At 42.0% G+C, this 22,724-nt stretch overlaps 1 protein-coding gene across 2 annotated transcripts in view; it reads right to left on the reverse strand.

Moving 5' to 3' along the window:
• The window catches only part of OLA1 (Obg like ATPase 1), a 599,482-nt gene that overhangs the window by 252,627 nt on the left and 324,131 nt on the right, over positions 1–22,724 (reverse strand). For both annotated transcript variants that reach the window (XM_053698455.1, XM_053698454.1), the window contains exon 6: positions 12,068–12,148. In XM_053698455.1, the coding sequence (XP_053554430.1) occupies positions 12,068–12,148 (81 nt within the window). The remainder of the gene's footprint in view (positions 1–12,067; positions 12,149–22,724) is intronic.

The raw sequence follows: 22,724 nt of genomic DNA on the forward strand, positions 1-22,724 counted from the left end.
GACGTTCCTTCTATGAAGAAGGATTAGGACATAATAATGGAACAATAATCTCTTGATTGATATTGCTGTTAGAAACAACCTTAGGTAAAAACCCAGGTTTAGTACGCAGAACTACCTTGTCTGAATGAAAGATCAGATAAGGAGAATCACAATGTAAGGCAGATAACTCAGAGACTCTTCGAGCCGAGGAAATAGCCATCAAAAACAAAACTTTCCAAAATAAAAGCTTAATATCAATGGAATGAAGGGGTTCAAACGGAACACCCTGAAGAACTTTAAGAACCAAGTTTAAGCTCCACGGAGGAGCAACAGCTTTAAACACAGGCTTAATTCTAGCCAAAGCCTGACAAAAGGCCTGGACGTCTGGATGCTCTGCCAGAAGTTTGTGTAAAAGAATAGACAGAGCTGAAATCTGTCCCTTTAGCGAACTAGCGGATAAACCCTTTTCTAAACCCTCTTGTAGAAAAGCTAATATCCTAGGAATCCTAACCTTACTCCATGAGTAACTCTTGGATTCGCACCAATATAAATATTTACGCCATATCTTATGGTAAATTTTTCTTGTCACAGGTTTCCGAGCCTGTATTAATGTATCAATAACCGAATCCGAAAACCCACGCTTTGATAGAATCAAGCGTTCAATTTCCAGGCAGTCAGCCTCAGAGAAATTAGGTTTGGATGGTTGAAAGGACCCTGAATTAGAAGGTCCTGCCTCAGAGGAAGAGACCATGGTGGACAGGATGACATGTCCACTAGATCTGCATACCAGGTCCTGGGTGGCCACGCAGGCGCTATCAGAATTACTGATGCCCTCTCCTGTTTGATCCTGGCAATCAGCCGAGGTAGCAACGGAAATGGTGGAAACACATAAGCTATGTTGAAAACCCAAGGGGCTGCTAATGCATCTACCAGCACCGCTCCCGGGTCCCTGGACCTGGATCCGTAACAAGGAAGCTTCGCGTTCTGGCAAGATGCCATGAGATCCAGATCCGGTTTGCCCCAACAACGAATCAGTTGAGCAAATACCTCCGGGTGAAGTTCCCACTCTCCCGGATGAAAAGTCTGGCGACTTAGGAAATCCGCCTCCCAGTTCTCTATGCCTGGGATGTGAATCGCTGACAGGAGGCAAGAGTGAGACTCTGCCCAGCGAATTATCTTCGAGACTTCCAACATCGCTAGGGAACTCCTGGTTCCCCCTTGATGATTGATGTAAGCCACAGTCGTGATATTGTCCGACTGAAATCTGATGAACCTCAGCCTTGCTAACTGAGGCCAAGCTAGAAGAGCATTGAATATTGCTCTCAATTCTAGAATGTTTATTGGGAGGAGTTTCTCCTCCTGAGTCCACAATCCCTGAGCCTTCAGGGAATTCCAGACTGCTCCCCAGCCTAGAAGGCTGGCATCCGTTGTTACAATCGTCCAATCTGGCCTGCGAAAGGTCATTCCTTTGGACAGATGAACCGGTGACAACCACCAGAGAAGCGAATCTCTGGTCTCCTGGTCCAGATTTAGCAAAGGGGACAGATCTGAGTAATCCCCGTTCCATTGATTGAGCATGCATAGTTGCAGCGGTCTGAGATGCAGGCGCGCAAATGGCACTATGTCCATTGCCGCGACCATTAAGCCGGTTACCTCCGTGCACTGAGCTACTGATGGGCTTGGAACGGAATGAAGGACACGGCAAGCATTGAGAATCTTTGATAACCTGGACTCCGTCAGGTAAATCTTCATCTCTACAGAATCTATAAGAGTCCCTAGAAAAGGAACCCTTGTGAGTGGTAACAGAGAACTCTTTTCCACGTTCACTTTCCACCCATGCGACCTCAGAAATGCTAGAACTATCTCTGTATGAGACTTTGCATTCTGAAAACTTGACGCTCGTATCAGAATGTCGTCTAGGTACGGAGCCACCGCTATGCCTTGTGGTCTTAGTACCGCCAGAAGTGAGCCCAGAACCTTCGTAAAAATTCTCGGGGCCGTGGCTAACCCGAAGGGAAGAGCCACAAACTGGTAATGCCTGTCTAGAAAGGCAAACCTTAGGTACCGATAATGATCTTTGTGAATCGGTATATGAAGGTAAGCATCCTTTAAGTCCACCGTGGTCATATATTGACCCTCTTGGATCATGGGTAGGATGGTTCGAATGGTTTCCATCTTGAACGATGGTACCCTTAGGAATTTGTTTAAGATCTTTAAGTCCAAAATTGGTCTGAAGGTTCCCTCTTTTTGGGAACCACAAATAGATTTGAGTAAAATCCTTGTCCCTGTTCCGATCGTGGAACTGAGTGGATCACCCCCATGATTAAGAGGTCTTGTACACATTGTAGAAATGCCTCTCTCTTTACTAGGTTTGTCGATAACCTCGAAAGATGGAACCTCCCTTGTGGAGGAGAGGTTTTGAAATCTAGAAGGTATCCCTGAGATATAATCTTTAACGTCCAGGGATCCTGCACATCTCTTGCCCAAGCCTGGGCAAAGAGAGAAAGTCTGCCCCCCACTAAATCCGTCTCCGGATAGGGGGCCCTGACTTCATGCTGTCTTAGGGGCGGGAGTAGGCTTTCTGGCCTGCTTGCCCTTGTTCCATGACTGTTTGCCTTTCCAACCCTGTATGTAACGAGCAGTAGTTCCTTCCTGTTTTGGAGCGGAGGAAGTCGATGCTGCTCCTGCCTTGAAGTTACGAAAGGCACGAAAATTAGACTGTTTGGCCTTTGGTTTGGCCCTGTCCTGAGGAAGGGCGTGGCCCTTACCTCCCGTAATGTAAGCAATAATTTCCTTCAAGCCGGGCCCGAATAAGGTCTGCCCTTTGAAAGGAATGTTAAGTAGTTTAGACTTGGAAGTTACATCCGCTGACCAGGATTTAAGCCAGAGCGCTCTGCGCGCCTGTATGGCGAATCCGGAATTTTTAGCCGTAAGTTTGGTTAGATGTACTACGGCATCTGAAACAAACGCATTAGCTTGCTTAAGGGTTCTAACTTTGCTCAAGGCCTCATCCAACGGCTCTGTGCGAATCGCCTCTTCCAGAGACTCAAACCAGAATGCCGCTGCAGCCGTGACAGGCGCAATGCATGCAAGAGGCTGCAATATAAAACCCTGTTGAACAAACATTTTCTTAAGATAACCCTCTAATTTTTTATCCATTGGATCTGAGAAAGCACAGCTATCCTCCACCGGGATAGTGGTACGCTTGGCTAACGTAGAAACTGCTCCCTCCACCTTAGGGACCGTCTGCCATAAGTCTCGTGTGGTGGCGTCTATAGGGAACATTTTTCTAAATATCGGGGGAGGGGAAAAAGGCACACCGGGTCTATCCCACTCCTTACTTATAATTTCTGTAAGTCTTTTTGGTATAGGAAAAACGTCAGTACACACCGGTACCGCATAGTATCTATCCAACCTACACAGTTTCTCTGGAATTGCCACCGTGTCGCAATCATTCAGAGCCACTAATACCTCCCCTAGTAACACACGGAGGTTCTCAAGCTTAAATTTAAAATTTGAAATCTCTGAATCCGGTCTCCCCGGATCAGAACCGTCACCGACAGAATGAAGCTCACCGTCCTCATGTTCTGCAAATTGTGACGCAGTATCAGACATGGCTCTCGTGTCATCAGCGCGCTCTGTCCTTAACCCAGAGCTATCGCGTTTGCCCCTTAATTCGGGCATATTATATAATACTTCTTTCATAACATTAGCCATATCATGTAAAGTGATTTGTAAGGGCCTAGATGTACTAGGTGTCTCAATCCTACGCATCTCCCGAGCGGGAGACGCAGGTACTGACACGTGGGGAGAGTTAGGCGGCATAACTTCCCCCTCGTTGTCTGGTGATAGCTTCTTTATCGGTACAGATTGACTTTTATTCAAAGCAATATCAATACAATTGGTACACATCGTTCTATTGGGCTCCACATTGGCTTTTGAACATGATGAACAAACAGTTTCCTCTGAATCAGACATGTTTAAAACAGACTTAGCAAAGAAAACTAACAAGCTTGGAAATCACTTTCAATAAGTTTACAAGCAATATAAAAAACGCTGCAGCGCTTCAAAAATACAGATATAATTAAACAATTCTTAACAAGAAGTGTATTATTAGCAGAGGATTGCACCCAAGCAAAAGGATGATTAACCCCTCAATACCCAAAACGGATAAAACAGATATCAATTAAGATTTAACGCTTTTAATCACAGTAAGCACACTGTCACAGATCTGCTGTGACTGATTACCTCCCTCACAAATGAAATTTGCAGACCCCTGAGCTCTCTAGAGACGTCCTGGATCAAGGAGGAAGAAGCAGAAAGACTGTGCAATAATTTTAACTGCGCAACAAGGCGCTAAAACAAGGGCCCTCCCACTCCAATCACAACAGTGGGAGCCCTGATATAACGGTTTCCATGCAGAAAAATATGTTAGCCATGTGGAAAAAAATCATGCCCAAAGCGATTTATCACTAAAGTACCTCACAAAAACGAATAACATGCCAGTAAACGTTTTATTAAAAAACAACATTTGTCAATGTCATACAAAGCTATCACTAAGCCTGCTACCAGTCGCTACCACTGCAGAGAAGGCTTAAGTATTATTTCATTGTTAACAGTATTTTCTCAGTCAAATTCTAGTCCCTAGAATATAACTCGACTGCGCATACATTTATCAGCCTGATACCAGTTGCTACTACTGCATTTAAGGCTGTACTTACATCATACGGTAACAGCAGTATTTTCTTAGTCAATTCCATTCCCAGAAAATAAAGTACTGCACATACCTCATTTGCGGAGGACCCCGCATGCTACTCCCAGTTTCTGAAGTTACCCCACTCCTCAGAATGTCGAGAACAGCCAGTGGATCTTAGTTACGCCTGCTAAGATCATAGATAAAAAACGCAGGCAGTTTCTTCTTCCAAATACTGCCTGAGATAGAAAAACAGCACACTCCGGTGCCATTTAAAATAACAAACTTTGGATTGAAGAATAGTTAAGTAAAAACTCCAGCTCCTCTCGCGACCTCCTTCTTTGTTGAGGGTTGCAAGAGAATGACTGGATATGACATGTGAGGGGAGGAGCTATATAGCAGCTCTGCTTGGGTGATCCTCTTGCAAGTTCCTGTTGGGAAGGAGAATATATCCCATAAGTAATGGATGACCCGTGGACTGAACACACTTAACAAGAGAAAAAGCTCAAAACCAGCTTAGCACCCAGGTGGGAAATGACTTAGCAGCCATTTTTCTTTCATGATTTTAAAAGAGCATGCAATTTTAAACAACTTTCCACTTTTTACTTCTATTATCTAATTTGCTTAAATTTCTTGATATCCTTTGTTGAAAAGCATATCTAAATAGACTCAATAATTGATTGGTGATTGGTGGCTGCACATATATGCCTCGTGTGATTGGCTCATCCATGTGCATTGCTATTTTTATTTTTTTAAGTAGACAACCCAATGTATTAATCTAGGCCCATTTTGGTATATTTCATCCCACCATAGTGTCACCAAATGCAATGAAATAAAAAAAAATTGTTAACTTATTGACAAACTTTGGTTTTCTCACTGAAATTATTTACATACCGCTTGTGCAATCACGGCACAAATGGTGGTAAAAGCTTCCCTGGGATCCCCTTTGTTCAGAAATTGACATATATGGCTTTGCCATTGCTTTTTGGTAATTAGGCGGCCACTAATTGCAGCTGCGAATCACAGATCAATTATTCCTGGAAGTGTAGATGTTAATCAAGTAGCTTTTAAGGTTCATTTTAGCTTTAGTGTTAAGATTACCCCCCACTGATCCCTCCCAAACAGCTCTCTTCTCTCTCTCTCATCACCCCCCTGGTCACCCCATCATAAGTACTGACAGATAGTCTGCCAGTATTAAAAATGAAGGCATTTTTTTATTAAATATTTTGATCTATTTTTATATTTTCTGCAGTGTGAGATCCACCCTTACCCTCCAACCTCCCTGATCCCTCTGCCAGGTAAATTCCTTTCTTTCCTGGCAGGGAGAGTCCACAACTTCATTCCATACTTTTGGGACATACAACACCTGGCCACCAGGAGGAGGCAAAGACACCCCAGCCAAAGGCTTAAATATCCCTCCCACTTCCCCTATCCTCCCAGTCATTAGGCCGAGGGAACAAGGAAAAGAAGGAGAAACATCAGGGTATAAAGGTGCCAGAAGAAATTATAAAAAGGGAGCCGCCCAAACAAAAATATTTTACGAGCTGGGTCATGGACTCTCCCTGCCAGGAAAGAAAGGAATTTATCTGGTAAGCATAAATTTTGTTTTCTTTCCAAAAGGCAGGGAGAGTCCACGACTTCATTCCTTACTGTTGGGAAAACCATACCCAAGCTCCAGAGGACACTGAAGGAATAACGGGAGGGAATAAAAAGGAGGCGGACCCTAATCTGAGGGCACCACAGCCTGCAAAACCTCTCTCCAAAAAGGTGCTTCAGCTGAGGCAAACACATCAAACTTGTAAAATTTAGAAAAAGTATGTAAGGAGGACCAGGTAGCCGTCTTAAAAATCTGCTCCATGGAGGCCTCATTCTTAAAAGCCCAGGAAGAAGCTACTGCTCTAGTGGAATGAGCCGTAATCCTCTCAGGAGCTGTTGTCCCGCTGTCTCATAAGCTAGGCGGATGACACTCCTCAACCAGAAAGACAAGGAAGACGTAAGTAGTCTTCTGACCCCTACGTTTACCTGCATAGATGACAAACAAAGATGAAGATTGTCTGAACTCCTTCGTAGCCTTTAGGTAACATTTCAAGTTACAAACCACATCTAGATTGTGAAGCAAACGTTCCATCAACAAGGAAGGATTGGGACACAAGGAAGAAACAACAATCTCTTGATTAATGTTCCCATCTGACACCACCTTAGGAAGGAAACCTAACTTAGTACGTAAAAGCTGCCTTATCGGCGTGAAAAACAAGGTAAGGGGGATCACACTGCAAGGCAAAAATCTCTGAGACCCTGTGAGCAGAGGCAATAGCCAACAGAAACAGAACCTTCCAGGAAAACAGTTTAATGTCAACAGTATGCATTGGCTCAAACGAAGCCTGCAGCAACACACGAAGAACAAGCAAAGGCAAAGCCACCCTTCTAAACACAAGCCTGATCCTAGTCAGGGCCTTAACAAAGGACTGCAAATCCGGAAGCTCAGCTAATCTCTTGTGCAGCAACACCGACAGGGCCGATATATCTGTCCCTTCAGGGAACTAGCAGATAGACCCTTCTCCAGTCCATCCTGGAGAATGGATATAATTCCGACAACCTTAACCTTATGCAAAGAAAAACCACGCTCTTTACACCAGTGCAGATAAGTCTGCCACACCTTATGGTATATGCATCGAATAACCGGCTTACGAGCTTGAATCAAAGTGTCAATAACACTCTCAGAGAAACCTCTCTTGGCTAAGACTAAGCGTTCAATCTCCATGCAGTCAGCCTCAGATAATCTAGATTTTGAAATAGGAAGGGACTCTGTAGTAGCAGGTCCCTGTGACAGGGTAACCTCCATGGAGATGAGATGAGGATATCCCCACCAGATCGTGAACCAAGTCCTTCGCGGCCAGGATGGAGCAATTAGAATCACTGGTGCTTGCTCCTGCTTGATCCGAGCCACCACAGAACGCTGGAGCATATCTCTCCATCTGGAGCATATCTCTGCAAATACCTCGGGGGTGGAGAGACCATTCCCCCAGGTGAAAAGATTGCCTGCTGAGGAAGTCTGCTTCCCAGTTGTGCACACCCGGAATGTGGATCGCCGACAGCATACAGTTCTGGGTCTCCGCCCATTCCAGCATCTGAGAAAACTCTCTCATCGCTAAGGAACTCCTCGTTCCTCCCTGATGGTTGATGTAGGCTACCGAAGTTATATTGTCAGATTGGAATCTGATAAACTGGGACAAACCCAGAAGGGGCCAAGCATTCAGGGCATTGAATATTGCCCAAAGTTCCAAGATATTGATCAGCAAAGTGGACTTCTCCTGAGTCCACAGACACTGTGCCTTCCTGGCACCCCAAACGGCTCCCCAGCTGGATAGACTTGCGTCCGTAGTCACAATCTCCCAGAACGGTTTAAAGAAGCATGTGCCTTGGGACAGGTGATCTTGACAGAGCCACCAAAAGAGCGAATCTCTCGACAGGCTGTCCAGTATTATTTATTGGGACAGGTCTGAAAGGTCGCCGTTCCATTGCCTCAGCATGCATAGTTGTAAGGGTCTGAGATGGAATCTGGCAAAGGGAATAATGTCCATACAAGACACCATGAGGCCAATCACTTACATACACTGGGCCACCAAAGGACTTAGGGAGGCCTGGAGGGCAAGGCAAGTTGATGTTTGCTTGCAACGCCTCTGATCCGTTAGAAAGATCTTCATGGATACAGAGTCTATAACTGTACCCAGGAAATTCACCCTGGTATGTGAAGTAAGATAACTCTTTTCCAAGTTTATCTTCCATCCATGTGACCAAAGAAGACTTAGAAGGAATTCTGATTGCTCCCTTGCTTGACGAAAAGATGGTGCCTGTACCAAGATATCGTCCAGGTAAGGTGCTATTGCGATACCTTGTGTTCTGGCAACTGCTAAGAGAACTCCCAGAACCTTCGTAAATAAACGGAAGTGCTAGGAACTGGAAGTGTTGGTCCAGAAATGTAAACCTCAAGAATTGAAAATGTTCCATGTGTAGCGGAACGTGAAGGTATGCATCCTTCAGGTCTAAGGTAGTCATAAACTGTCCATCCTGAACAAGAGGAAGGATTGATCTTATTGTCTTCCATCTTGAAGGATGGGACGCTTAGAAATTTGTTTAGACACTTAAAGTCCAAAATTGGACAAAATGTTCCCTCCTTCTTGGGAACCACAAAGAGTTTGAATAGAACCCCAGACCTCTTTCTGAGGCAGGTACCAGGACAATTACTCCTAAAGAGACTAGGTCCCGTACGCAACCTAAAAAGGCAGTCCATTTCTCTCGTCTTGTAGACAGTCTGGAGAGAAGGAATCTGTCCCTGGGCGGATGGGACTTGAATCCTATCCAGTATCCCTGAGATACGACCTCCAGAACCCAAGGTTCCTGAACATCCTGAAACCAAGCGTCTGAGAAAAGTGACATTCTGCCCCCTACTCTATCCGATCCCGGATCGGGGGGCTGCCCCGTCATGCCAATTTTTTATCGGAAGGCTTCTCTCTCTGTTTGGACTTGTTCCAGGACTGAGCCGGCTTCCAAGTATAGATTTAGAAGTCATATCCGCAGACCAAGACTTCAACCAGAGAGCCCGGCAGGCTAGAACCGCAAAACCTGAAGCCTTTGCATTCAGGCGTATAATTTGCATATTCGCATCACAGATGAAGGAGTTAGCAATTCTTAATGCCTTAAGTTTCTTCTGAATATCCTCGAGGGGAGATTCCACCTCAATAAGTTCAGAGAGTCGCACCAGTAGGTAGTTGCTCACGCCACCTCGGCTACTGCTGCCGCAGGTTGGAATAAAAATCACATGTGTTGGAACATTCTCCTCAGGAAAGTTTCAAACTTCTTGTCCATAGGCTCTGTAAAAGGACAAACTATCCTCAAGGGGGATAGTAGTATGCCTAGCTAGCGTTGAAATGGCACCATCCACCTTAGGTATGGAACCCCACAATTATATTTGAGAGTCAGGGACCAGGAACAATTTCTTAAAAATTGCAGAGGGAGAAAAGAAAGTTCAGATTCTTTCCCATTTGTTACTAATAATGTTGGCCATACGAACTGTTACAGGAAAAGTCTATGGGACCTTCCTGTCTTTGTAGACCCTGTCTAACTTAGCGATCTTAGGTTTCTCAGGTAGCTTAGTCTCTGGAACCTCTAGCGTAGACAGGACCTCCTTTAGTAAAAAACACAAATGTTCAATTTTTAATCTAAAGGAGGGTTCCTCCTGCCGGAGGATACTTAGTAACAGACGTCTCCGACTCAGAAAGTTTACCCTCTGACGCTACAGAGGTTAACTCATCCTCGGATAGCTGAGACATACAGGCTAGATCCGATAGGAATTTAGATGACTAAGTCGGGAGAACTATGTTTAACTTTTCTTGTATGTTTCCCAGAGCTAGGTAGGGCACTCAGGGCCACAGACACCACCGATTGGAGCTGCGTGGTAAAGTCCACAGGAAAAAGGTCCCCTCCAGATGGAGAATTAGCTGTGCCCCTGAGAACTGCATGTGAAGCGGTTTGAGTAGACAGGGCACAAATCTCTCGGGTCACAGAATCCTGAGAGGTTGATGGCTCAGAGGGACTAATTGCACTATGGGTATTGGCAGACTTAGCTCCCTTCTTAGACTTTAAAACAGTGCTTAAGCAATTGTAACAAAATTGAGCAGGCCAGGCAAACCACAGCCTCCTCGCAATATAAACAGGTATTATTATTCACTACAGAAGGAGTGGAACCCTCTAACATAGTATGAGAATCCTCCATAGCTTTGGTATGCAATTCCACAGATGGAAACGCTACAAAAAAACAAGCGTTTTTAATATAAACAGGCACCTTTACAAACCCAATGGCTAGGTCACTCACCACCTCCTAGACCCAGACGAATGATCAGTGAAACACTCTCCTCAGGAGTGCTGTCTGCAGCAGGATTGCAAGAAAGTGAGAGAGGATGCACCCGGTTACGTGGTGCGCAAGACAGGATTTCCCCTGCTATGCAAAAGAGTGTTAAGCTAATATGCGCTGCGCAACACTCAAAAATGGAAGTGAAACCTGTCTGTTCCCAAGCCAAAAGCTAATGTAGAACATAAAAATCCCCATAACTGTTCCAAATAATCTCCTTAAAGGAGATATTAACCCTTGATCCTATTGAGGTATAGAGGAGTCACACTGTGACCCTAAACAGGAGTCCCTGCTATAACAATAAAGCGGACTTACCCTCTAGGATCCATGCTGTGGAACAGATACAGCCTCTCAAGTGTGACAGCCTTGTAGCGACGCTCTGACAGGGACCCAAGTGATTAAAAGCAAGCAGTGAAACTCGTCAACACTGATTGCTCAGGAGTCGTTGGCCAACAGTCTGGATGGTTTTGCATAAAAACTTTCCCTGCATCTCCAGACTCTAACTTTCATCAATACTCTCACTGAGAGGTTTATACGATTACTTAAAACTCCAGTCCTCTCTTGAAGGTAACATACCCATTACAGGACTATCCGAATCTTCTGACACTTCTCTGCCACCTCCTCTAGTGACGAAGGGCAAAGAATGACTGGGAGGATAGGGGAAATGGGAGGGATATTTAAAGGGACAGTAAAGGTTTAGAATAAGGTTATATAATTCTGCACACAGTGCAGAATTATATAACATTATTTAAGCGGTAACTTCAAAAATGTAAAAGTATTTTCACATTTTACAGTGAATGTTGGACTCCGGCTATTGGAATAAATGTAGCTCGCTCCCGCTACTAGACCAGAGCGGGAGCGAGCTACATTTATTCAAATAGCGCGACCGGCATGCTGTGACCAGCCAGCAAGCCCACAATGTGCTTTGGAAATCCAAAACCCACTCAGTAGAGTCCAACGTTCACTGCAAAATCTGAAAATACTTTTACATTTTTGAAGTTACCGCTTAAATAATGTTATATAATTCTGCACTGTCCTTAAGTACCCCTAACAGGCCAGATTTTCATGACATTTTAACTAGAGCACAGGTGAAATCAGTTGATCAGTAACCATGGTTACCAACCTGCTCTCACTAATCAGCTGATTATTTCACCTGTGCAATATTTAAAATGTTAATAAAATCTGGCCTTTTAGGGCTACTTAAAGGACTGGAGTTGAGAAACACTGCTTTGCACAACCTTAGACAAATTTTAAATACACAATGTAGAAATTGCCCACAATGAGAACAACTGATCTTTACATTTTGGAAATGTTAAAAAATATGCCACTGTTTAACATTTCTGAATAATCTTATGTTCAAATCTTCCTGTCACTTGAAATAGATCTTTGTTCTTTTAAAGTGCAAAAAATCTTTTAATCAGACAAAGCATTATGGGTATAAATAACACATTTGTATGTTAATGAAATAATATAGTGTAATACTCTACCTCTTTGTCATTCCATTCATGGTAGTATCGGATATGATTTTTTTCATCAATTACCCATGTTTTGACTTTACACATTATATCCTACAATGAATTAAAAGGAAAACAATAAGTCATTAAAAAGAAAGAAAATGCAGAAACTCAAATTGACATCATGTTAATCAGATACCATGAGTACCAACATAATTAAGAAAATCTTAATTAATGACAAAAAAAAAGTATTGACAATAAGGAAAGCAAACAATTGCAATTAAATTTGATCAGGTTTCTACTTTAAATTCACATAAACTAGACTCAGTCATTTATAAAGCAGCATAGCATTAGAGATTGACATTTTATTTACTATATGGAGCTTTACAAACACATGTATTCATCACAGAACATGCGTCAGAGGTGAACAATGTTATGGGCTTGATTACAATCCCAGGTAAATTCAAAACAAAGAAAATATACCGTATGTATCTCTGTTTTTATTCTAGATTTCCACAGGTTGTAGTGCACAGTATGATTATGCAAATACATTTTGACTTTTGTAAATTATTTATAATGCAAAAAAAAAAATTATATCAACAAAACAAAACTGGTGAAGAGAGCAAAAATAAGTAAACACGAGCAACATTTATTAAGAAATTTCTCCTATTTTTGAGCCTAAAAATGTGCACACGATCTCTTCCTCATATTTATCAATCTTAAAGGGACAGTCTACAGCAGAATTGTAATTGTTTAAAAAAGGTAGATAATCCCTCTATTACCCATTCCCCAGTTTTGCATAACCAACACTGTTATATTAATACACTTTTTACCTCTGATTACCTTGTTTCTAAGCCTCTGCAGACTGCCCCTTATGTTATCTATATGACACACATGAACAAGCAGTGTCCAACTGTGATTAACTGTCAAAATAACATAACTTGATATAAGAGGCAGTTCAACGGCTTAGAAATTAGCATGAGCCTACCTAGGTTTAGCTTACCGCAAAGAATTACCAAGGGAGCAAAGCAAATATGATGTCAAAGGTAAATTGGAAAGTTGTTTAAAATTACATGCCCTATTGGAATTATGAAATATTCATTATGACCAGACTGTCCCTTTAAATGTACCAGACAATTTTGTAGATCAACATTATTATTATTATTTCATACCTGGCACATGTGGCCAAAAAACGGAGTCAAATTAGATCTCTTTAGTCAAATTTTCAATAGTTCGACTGATATATTCGACTGGTGAATTTTTTTAATTTTTTTTGTGCGTTCTCCCCCATTTTCCTTCATCTATGCCCAAGTAAGTTCTCTATAGATACTGTGGAGAACAGCAGTTCAAATAATTTATTTATGAGCTTGTGTTGTGTGCACATCATGGAATACTTCTGAATTTTGCTGGTATTTCTATTTCTCAACGAGTGGAAAGGCCTAAGATGGAAGAGGATTTGCTTACATAAGGATTAATAAACTATCAGCATGAATAACTTAAATGAACTATGTATCATATATATGATCTATGTTAGTAGATTGTTTAAGTCAGGGAAAACCACTTTATTAGCCGTATTTTTTTTAGCAACAAGTGAATCAATAATGTTATCTACCCTTTCCCTGCGATCTAACTCTGCCGTAATAAAGTGATTTAAAGGGACAGTCAACACCAGAATTTTTGTTGTTTAAAAAGAAAGATAATCCCTTTATTACCCATTCCCTAGTTTTGCATAACCAACACTGTTATAGAAATATACTTTTTACCTCTGTGATTACCTTGTATCTAAGCCTCTGCAAACTGCCCCCTTATTTCAGTTCTTTTGACAGATTTGCATTTTAGCCAATCAGTGCTCACTCCAGGGTAACTTTACATGCATGAGCTCAATGTTATCTATATGGAACACATGAACTAATGCTCTCTTGTGGTCAAAATGCATTCAGATTAGAGGCAGTCTTCAAAGTCTAAGAAATTAGCATATGAACCTCCTAGAATTAACTTTCAACTAAGAATATGAAGCGAACAAAGCAAAATTGGTGATAAAAGTAAATTGGAAAGTTGTTTAAAATTACATTCCCTATTTAAATCATGAAAGTTTTTTTTTTTTACTTGACTGTCCCTTTAATCAAAGTTTCTTGCTTCCGGCTCACGTTCTTACAACTGGCTCATTTTAGGTAGTCTCCAGTCCACTTGTTTAGTGAAAAAGTGTGCATTTACTAATTCAATTGGAGAAATGTATCTTTGCTTCGCCTGAGCTTGCCTGTGAAAATACGCAATAATAAAAAAAAAAGCCTTTTTTTTAAATATAAATTTGAGTGCACATGTGGCGAACGGAAAGAGGAACGACAAGGCGCATTTAATAACACTTTGATAACTCAAGCTCAAAGTCTTTAGTATTCACAGAAGCTAACTATGTTATGCACTACAACTTAACTTGTCAAATCCTTGAAGCCACAACTACTACATATTTTTGTATTATTCTACATATATCTATAAAATTACTTAGTTTCTTGGATTTAAAAAAAAAATGCTGGCAACTATTTTCAGTCTGTCTCAAAAAAAATTATATTTGTTTAAATTTATCAATCCAGCTACACTAGAGCAATACAATAAAAAAATAAAATAAAAATTACAAGCTATCAAGTTTTAAAAATAAATCTACTTCTAATGGGAAAAAATGGTGCATTAGTGAAACTTTGCAGCATTGAATACAACACTGCCCGAAAAGTACACATTTTTTGCTAATTTAAAAAAAAAAGACATTTAAAAACACTACGTACATTTAAGCAGCATTGGTTCATTACTGAAATTTATGATGAATATGAAACTAACTTTAAGTGTTGAGCATTAAAGGGACAGTCTACGCCACAATTTTTATTGTTTACAAAGATAGATAATCCTTTATTACCCATTCCCCAGTTCTGCACAGCCAACACGGTTATATTAATATAATTTTTACCTCTGTGATTACGTTGTATCTAAGCCTCTGCAGACGGCTCCCTTATTTCAGTTCTTTTGACAGATTTTCATTTTAGAAAATCAATGCCCTAACGTAAGTAACTCCACTGGCATGAGCACAATGTTGTCTATATGTCACACAACTAGCTGTGAAAAACTGTCAAATGCATTCTGATAGGTTTAGCTTTCAACTAAGAATACCAAGAGAACAAAGCAAAAGTTAAATAGTATGTTGTCATTTTCTAGGGTTGCCACCCAGCTGGTATTTTACTGATACAGCCGGTTATCAGCAATTAGAAGCCGGTGCCGGTGTTCTAAAATAAGTTGTATACCGAATAGGAATGTGCCCATAGAATTCCTTGACCCGTTCTCAAATAAGTCGCCTTAATCAGCTGTTTGGAAGAGGTTGGGCCTCTTGCGCATGCGCAGTGAGCGCCACACCCCTCCAACAGCTGATTACACATCACCGGAAGTGACGTGGTGCACACATTCCTATGGTATACAACTTATTTTAGAACACCAGCATTAGTAAAAAAAACAAAATTTATGCTTACCTGATAAATTTCTTTCTTTCCAGACATGGAGAGTCCACAACGTCATTTCACTTACTAGTGGGATATTCACTCCTGGCCAGCAGAAGGAGGCAAAGAGCACAACAGCAAAGCTGTTAAGTATCACTTCCCTTACCCATAACCCCCAGTCATTCGCCCAAAGGGAAACGGAAAAAGAAGATAACACAAAGGTGTAGAGGTGTCTGAGGTTTAGTATAAAAACAAAATTTATGCTTACCGGATTAATTTATTTATTTCCGGATATGGAGAGTCCACAACGTCATCAATTACTAGTGGGAACCAATACCCAAGCTAGAGGACACAGAATGACTAGGGAGGGAGAACAAGACAGGAAGACCTAAACAGAAGGCACCACCGCTTGAAGAACCTTTCTCCCAAAAGAAGCCTCAGCTGAGGCAAAAGTATAAAATTTGGAAAAATTAGGCAGGGAGGACCAAGTTGCAGCCTTGCAAATCTGTTCCACAGAAAATTAATTTTTGAAAGCCCAAGAAGAGGAGACAGCCCTTGTGGAATGAGCTTTAATTCTCTCAGGAGGCTGCTGTCCAGCAGTCTCATAAGAAAAACAAATTATACTTCTCAACCAGAGAGAAAGAGAAGTATCAGTAGCTTTCTGACCTTTACGTTTTCCAGAGAAACAAACAAACGGCAGAGGACTGGGAAATCCTTAGTCGCCTGTAGGCAGAATATAATAGCACGCACAACATTCAAGTTGTGCAACAAACGTTCCTTTATTAGACAAAGGATTAGGACAAAGAGAAGGAACAACAATTTCCTGATTAATATTTCTATCCAAAACCACTTTAGGAAGAAAAAGGAAATTTATGCTTACCTGATAAATGTATTTCTTTTACGATATGACGAGTCCATGGATTTCATCCTTACTTATGGGATTACGCCTCCCGGTCAGCAGGAGGAGGCAAAGAGCACCACAGTAGAGCTGTATATATAGCTCCTCCCTTCCCTCCCACTCCAGTCATTCGACAGAAGTTAGGAAGAGAAATGAAAAGCCAAAGGTGCAGAGGTGACTGAAGTTTAACAAAATATGTAAATACCTGTCTTAGAAATGACAGGGTGGGCCGTGGACTCGTCATATCGTAAAAGAAATAAATTTATCAGGTAAGCATAAATTTCCTTTTCTTTTACAAGATATGACGAGTCCACGGATTTCATCCTTACTTATGGGATACAATACCAAAGCTATAGGACACGGATGAAAGGGAGGGACAAGACAGGAACCTAAACAAAAGGCACCACTGCTTGAAGAACGTTTCTCCCAAAACCAGCCTCAGATGAAGCAAAAGTATAAAATTTGGAAAATTTGCAAAAAGTGTGAAGAGACGACCAAGTTGCAGCCTTGCAAATCTGTTCAACAGAAGCATCGTTTTTAAAAGCCCATGATGAAGCCACAGCCCTAGTGGAATGAGCCGTAATTCTGTCAGGAGGCTGCTGTCCAGCAGTCTCATATGCCAGACGGATGATACTCTTCAGCCAAAAATAAAGAGGTAGCCGTAGCTTTCTGGCCACTACGTTTTCCAGAAAAAACAATAAATAATGAAGATGATTGACTAAATTCTTTAGTTGCCTGCAAGTAAAACTTCAGGGCACGGACCACGTCCAAGTTATGCAACAGACGCTCCTTCTTAGAAGGAGAATTAGGACACAATGAAGGAACAACAATTTCCTGATTAATATTCTTATTAGAAACAACCTTAGGAAGGAACCCAGGTTTGGTACGTAAAACCACCTTTTCAGAATGGAAAATAAGATAAGGCGAGTCACACTGTAACGCTGAAAGCTCAGAAATTCTACGAGCAGAAGAAATAGCAACCAAAAATAAAACCTTCCAAGATAACAACTTTATATCTATGGAATGCATGGGTTCAAACGGAACCCCTTGAAGAACTGTAAGAACTAAATTCAAACTCCAGGGTGGAGCAATTGGTTTAAACACAGGCTTGAGTCTAGTCAGAGCCTGACAAAAAGACTGAACGTCTGGAACAAACGCTTGTGTAGTAAAATCGACAAAGCAGATATTTGTCCCTTTAAGGAACTTGCTGACAACCCTTTCTCCAATCCTTCCTGGAGAAAAGATAAAATCCTAACTCTACTCCATGAGTAGCCCTTGGATTCGCACCAATAAAGATATTTACGCCATATCTTATGGTAGATCTTTCCCCAGAGACAGAACTTTTCTTCACTTTCTGCGATGAGATTTTTTTAGTCAAAATTTTTCTGCAGGTCATTTTTAAATAAAATTGTTAATTTGTCAGTTACACTAAAGCACTAGATCAATTGCAATGTGTTGGTTAACTGGAGAATAAAGCAATATTTAAAGTTGTGTAATCTAGTGCAGTAGTTGAAAATCGCATTGCAAATTAGCTGCAGACAAAAAAAGTAATTGTAAAATGTCTCTTGAATTAATTTGTTTCCTTTTCTCTTAGTCTAACATAGAAATGTAGTAATAAAAAGGTGCATTGCTCATACAAACATCTTACATTCAGAGAAAAACAGCTTTGCAGACTGCGAAAAGCTAGGGAACGAGCTTGCAAAAATCTCAGAGCCAGACAACAATCAATGCACTACTGCATATTTGACTGTTGTCTTCAAACAGCACTTTGCTCTGGGTGCACTGTGTTAAGGAAAACTTATACAATGCAGTCAGAGAACCGATCTGTTTAAAAAGAACAGCCTAATGTGGAGCAGCACTGAAAAGTTAAAGTGCTAAAAGTTCCTGTTCTTGCTGCAGACATGCTGCATTTTCTGCGATGACATCTCAGATCACTATGTTCTGCCTTGGGGGATCTTTCTAGTGACAGGCTTACGTGCCTGAATCAAGGTATCAATGACCAAATCAGAGAACCCCCGCTTAGATAAAATCAAGCGTTCAATCTACAAGCAGTCAGCTGCAGAGAAACCAGATTTGGATGATGGAAGGGTCCCTGAATGAGAAGGTCCTGCCTCAATGGAAGCTTCCACGGCAGCAGAGAGGACATGTCTACAAGATCATAGAAACAGATATTGACGGCAGATAAGAGCCATAGGCCCAGCAAGTCTGCCCGACCTTACCTAACAGTATAAACTTATCTAGTTCGTAGGATAGCCTTATGCTTGTCCCATGCATTTTTAAAGTCCCCCATAGTGTTTGTTGCTACTACATCTTGAGGAAGTTTATTCCATAAATCAATCACTCTTTCTGTAAAGAAGTGCTTCCTCAAATTACTCCTGAATCTACTACCCTTTAGCTTGAGCTCATGACCCCTTGTTCTTGAATTTTCCATTTTATGTAAAATACCTACAGCCTCAGTTTTACTAAACCCTTTAATGTACTTGAAAGTTGCTATCATATCACCTCTTTCTCTTCTCTCCTCTAAGCTATACATATTTAGGTCATTGAGCCTATCCTGGTAAGTTTTATTTTTTAGACCATGTACCATTTTGGTAGCCCTCCTTTGCACACATTCAAGTTTGTTAATATCCTTCTGAAGATATGGCCTCCAGAACTGCATACAATACTCAAGATGAGGCCTAACTAATGATCTATAAAGTGGCATAAGAACCTTACTATTTCTGCTGCAAATACCTCTACCAATACATCCAAGCATTCTGCTAGCCTTACTCGCTGCATTACTACATTGTTTACTAAGTTTTAAATCATCTGAAATAATAATTCCCAAGTCCTGTTCCTCATCTGTAACAGTCAGTAAAGTGTCATTGAGTCTGTAATTAACATTTCGATTTTTGTTCCCTAAATGCATTATTTTACACTTTGCTGTGTTAAACTTTAGATCCCAGTCGTTTGTCCAATCCTCCAATTGTTGTATATCACTTCTCATTTTGTCTACCACCCCTGGAACATCCACTCTGTTACAAATTTTTGTATCATCTGATCGGCAAACCAAGTCCTGCAAGGCCACACAGGAGCGATTAGAATGACCGAAGCCCTCTCCTGTTTGATCCGTGCAATCATTCGGGGAAGAAGAGCAAACGGTAGAAACACATAAGCTAGGTTGAACGACCAAGGCACTACCAAGGCATCCATCAGTTCGGCCTGAGGATCCCTGGACCTGGATCCGTATCTTGGGAGCTTGGCATTCTGACGAGACGCCATCAGATCCAATTCCGGTCTGCCCCATCTGAGAATCAGAGTGGCAAAGACCTCCGGATGGAGTTCCCACTCCCCCGGATAAAACATCTGTCTGCTTAAAAAGTCAGCTTCCCAGTTGTCCACTCCTGGGATGTAGATTGCTGACAGATAACAAGAGTGAGCCTCCTCCCCCCGAATTATCTTGGATACTTCTGTCATCGCTAAGGAACTCCTTGTTCCTCCCTGATGATTGATGTAAGCCACAGTCGTGATGTTGTCCGACTGAAAACGGATGAATTTTCCCGAAGCCAACTGAGGCCAAGCCTGAAGCGCATTGAATATTGCTCTCAATTCCAGAATATTGATTGGAAGTAGAGTCTCCGACTGAGTCCACATCCCCTGAGTATTCAGGGAATTCCAGACCGCACCCCAGCCTAGTAGACTGGCATCCGTTGTCACTATCACCCAAGAGGGTCTGCAGAAGCACGTCCCTTGGGACTGATGATCCAGCGGCAACCACCAAAGAAGCGAGTCTTTTATCTCCTGATCCAGATTTATCTGAGGAGACAAATTTGCATAATCTCCATTCCACTGCCTGAGCATGCACAGTTGCAGTGGTCTGAGATGAAAACGAGCAAACGGAATGATGTCCATTGCTGCTACCATCAATCCAATCACCTCCATGCACTGAGCCACTGATGGTCGAGGGTTGGACTGAAGGGCTTGGCATGTATTCAGAATCTTTAACTTTCTGACTTCCGTCAAGAAAATTTTCATGGATATAGAATCTATTAGAGTTCCCAAGAAAGGAACCCTTGTCTGTGGAATTAGTGAATTCTTTTCTAGATTCACCTTCCACCCGTGAGTCCTCAGAAGGGACAGAACCATGTCTGTATGAGATTTTGTCAGTTGGTAAGACGCCTGGATCAGAATATCGTCCAGATAAGGCGCCACTGCAATGCCCCGTGGCCTGAGAACCGCCAGAAGAGACTCTAGAACCTTCGTGAAGATCCTGGGTGCTGTGGCCAACCCGAAGGGAAGAGCCACAAACAGAAAATGTTTGTCCAGGAAGGCAAACCTTAGGAACTGGTGATGATCCATGTGGATAGGAATATGAAGATATGCATCCTTCAAGTCCACGGTAGTCATATATTGACCCTCCTGGATCAATGGCAGACTTGTTCGAATAGTCTCCATCTTGAAAGATGGGACTGAGAAACTTGTTTAGACTTTTGAGATCTAAAATGGGTCGAAACGTGCCCTCTTCTTTGGGGACCACGAAAAGATTTGATTAAAACCCCTGCCCCTGTTCCAGAATTGGAACGGGATGAATTACTCCCATAATACAGAGGTCTTTTACACAACGTAAGAACGCCTCTCTTTTTATCTGGTCTACAGACAATCGTGAAAGAAGAAACCTCCCCCTTGGGAGCAAATTTTTGAATTCCAGTTGATACCAAGCCTTGGTAAAGAGAGAAAGTCTGCCACAGGAAGGTGAGTGGCAGGCACTACAATAACCAGACTAGCGCACCAAAATAAGGTAAAATAAAAAAAAAATAAAAAAAAAAATATTAAAAATGCTTGTTTTGTTCCCCCCCTGTTTCTGTGTACAGCCTTATATGTATTTTTAATATTTTTTCTATTAAAGTTTTTTCATTTTACTTTATTTTGGTGCGCTAGTCTGGTTATTGTAGTGCCTGCCACTCGCCTTCCTGTTCCAGTTGTCAATAAGCGATTTTGAGTCTATCGCAGGCTACGGCACTCTGCCAGCAGTTTTCATTGAAGGATTTTCTCTTCACTTGCCGGTTCCGGACGCCGCTACACCGTGCTTACCTTCTGTGTATGCTAGAGAAAGTCTGCCCCCTACGAGATCCAGGCCCGGATCGGGGGCTGCCCCTTCATGCGGTCTTGGTAGCAGCAGCAGGCTTCTTGGGTTGTTTACCCTTGTTCCAAGCCTGGTTGGGTCTCCAGACGGACTTGGCTTGTGCAAAATTCCCTTCCTGCTTAGCGGAAGAGGGAGAGGGGACTCCCTTGAAGTTCCGAAAGGAACGAAAATTATTCGGTTTACCCCTCAGTTTAGCTGCTTTATCCTGAGGTAGAAGATGACCCTTACCTCCAGTAATGTCAGAAATGATTTATTTCAAGTCAGGCCCGAATAGGGTCTTTCCTTTGAAAGGAATAGCCAAAAGCTTTGACTTAGAGGACACATCAGCAGACCAAGATTTTAACCATAATGCCCTATGCGCTAATATGGCAAAACCCGCATTCTTAGCCGCCAATTTGGCAATCTGAAAGGCGGCATCCGTAATAAAGGAATTAGCCATCTTAAGAGCCTTAATCCTATCTAGAAATTCCTCTAAAGGAGTCTCAGTTTTAAGAGTCTCTTCTAAGGCATCAAACCAAAATGCCGACGCAGTTGTAACTGGTACAATACAGGCCGTTGTTTGTAAAAGAAAACCCTGATGAATAAATAATTTTTTCAGAAGACCCTCAAATTTTTTATCCATAGGATCTTTGAAAGCACAACTGTCCTCAATAGGAATAGTTGTACGCTTAGCCAGGGTAGATATAGCTCCCTCCACCTTAGGGACCGTTTGCTAAGAATCCCTTACAGTGTCAGTTATGGGATACATTTTCTTAAAATTAGGGGAAGGTGAGAACGGGATACCCGGTCTTTCCCATTCCCGCAAAATAATTTCTGAGATTCTCTTAGGAACCGGAAAAACCTCAGAGTAAGCAGGAACCTCTAAGTATTTGTCCATCTTACACAATTTCTCTGGTGGCACCACAATAGAGTCACAGTCATCCAGAGTCGCTAAAACCTCCCGAAGTAACAGGCGGAGGTGTTCAAGCTTAAATCGGAAGGACATGACGTCCGAGTCTGTCTGAGGTAACACACTTCCCGAGTCGGAAAGTTCCCCCTCAGACAGAAGTTCCCTACCCCCAAATCAGATCACTGAGAGGGTACATCGGAAATAGCCATCAAAGCATCAGAAGTCGCAGATATCGGAGCGGCTTCTGTCCTGCTGCGCTTGCCCTGCAACATTGTCAACTTAGATAACACCTCTGTAAGGGTAGA

This window comes from Bombina bombina, chromosome 1, assembly GCF_027579735.1.
Source record: "Bombina bombina isolate aBomBom1 chromosome 1, aBomBom1.pri, whole genome shotgun sequence".
In the NCBI taxonomy this organism is placed as follows: domain Eukaryota; kingdom Metazoa; phylum Chordata; class Amphibia; order Anura; family Bombinatoridae; genus Bombina; species Bombina bombina.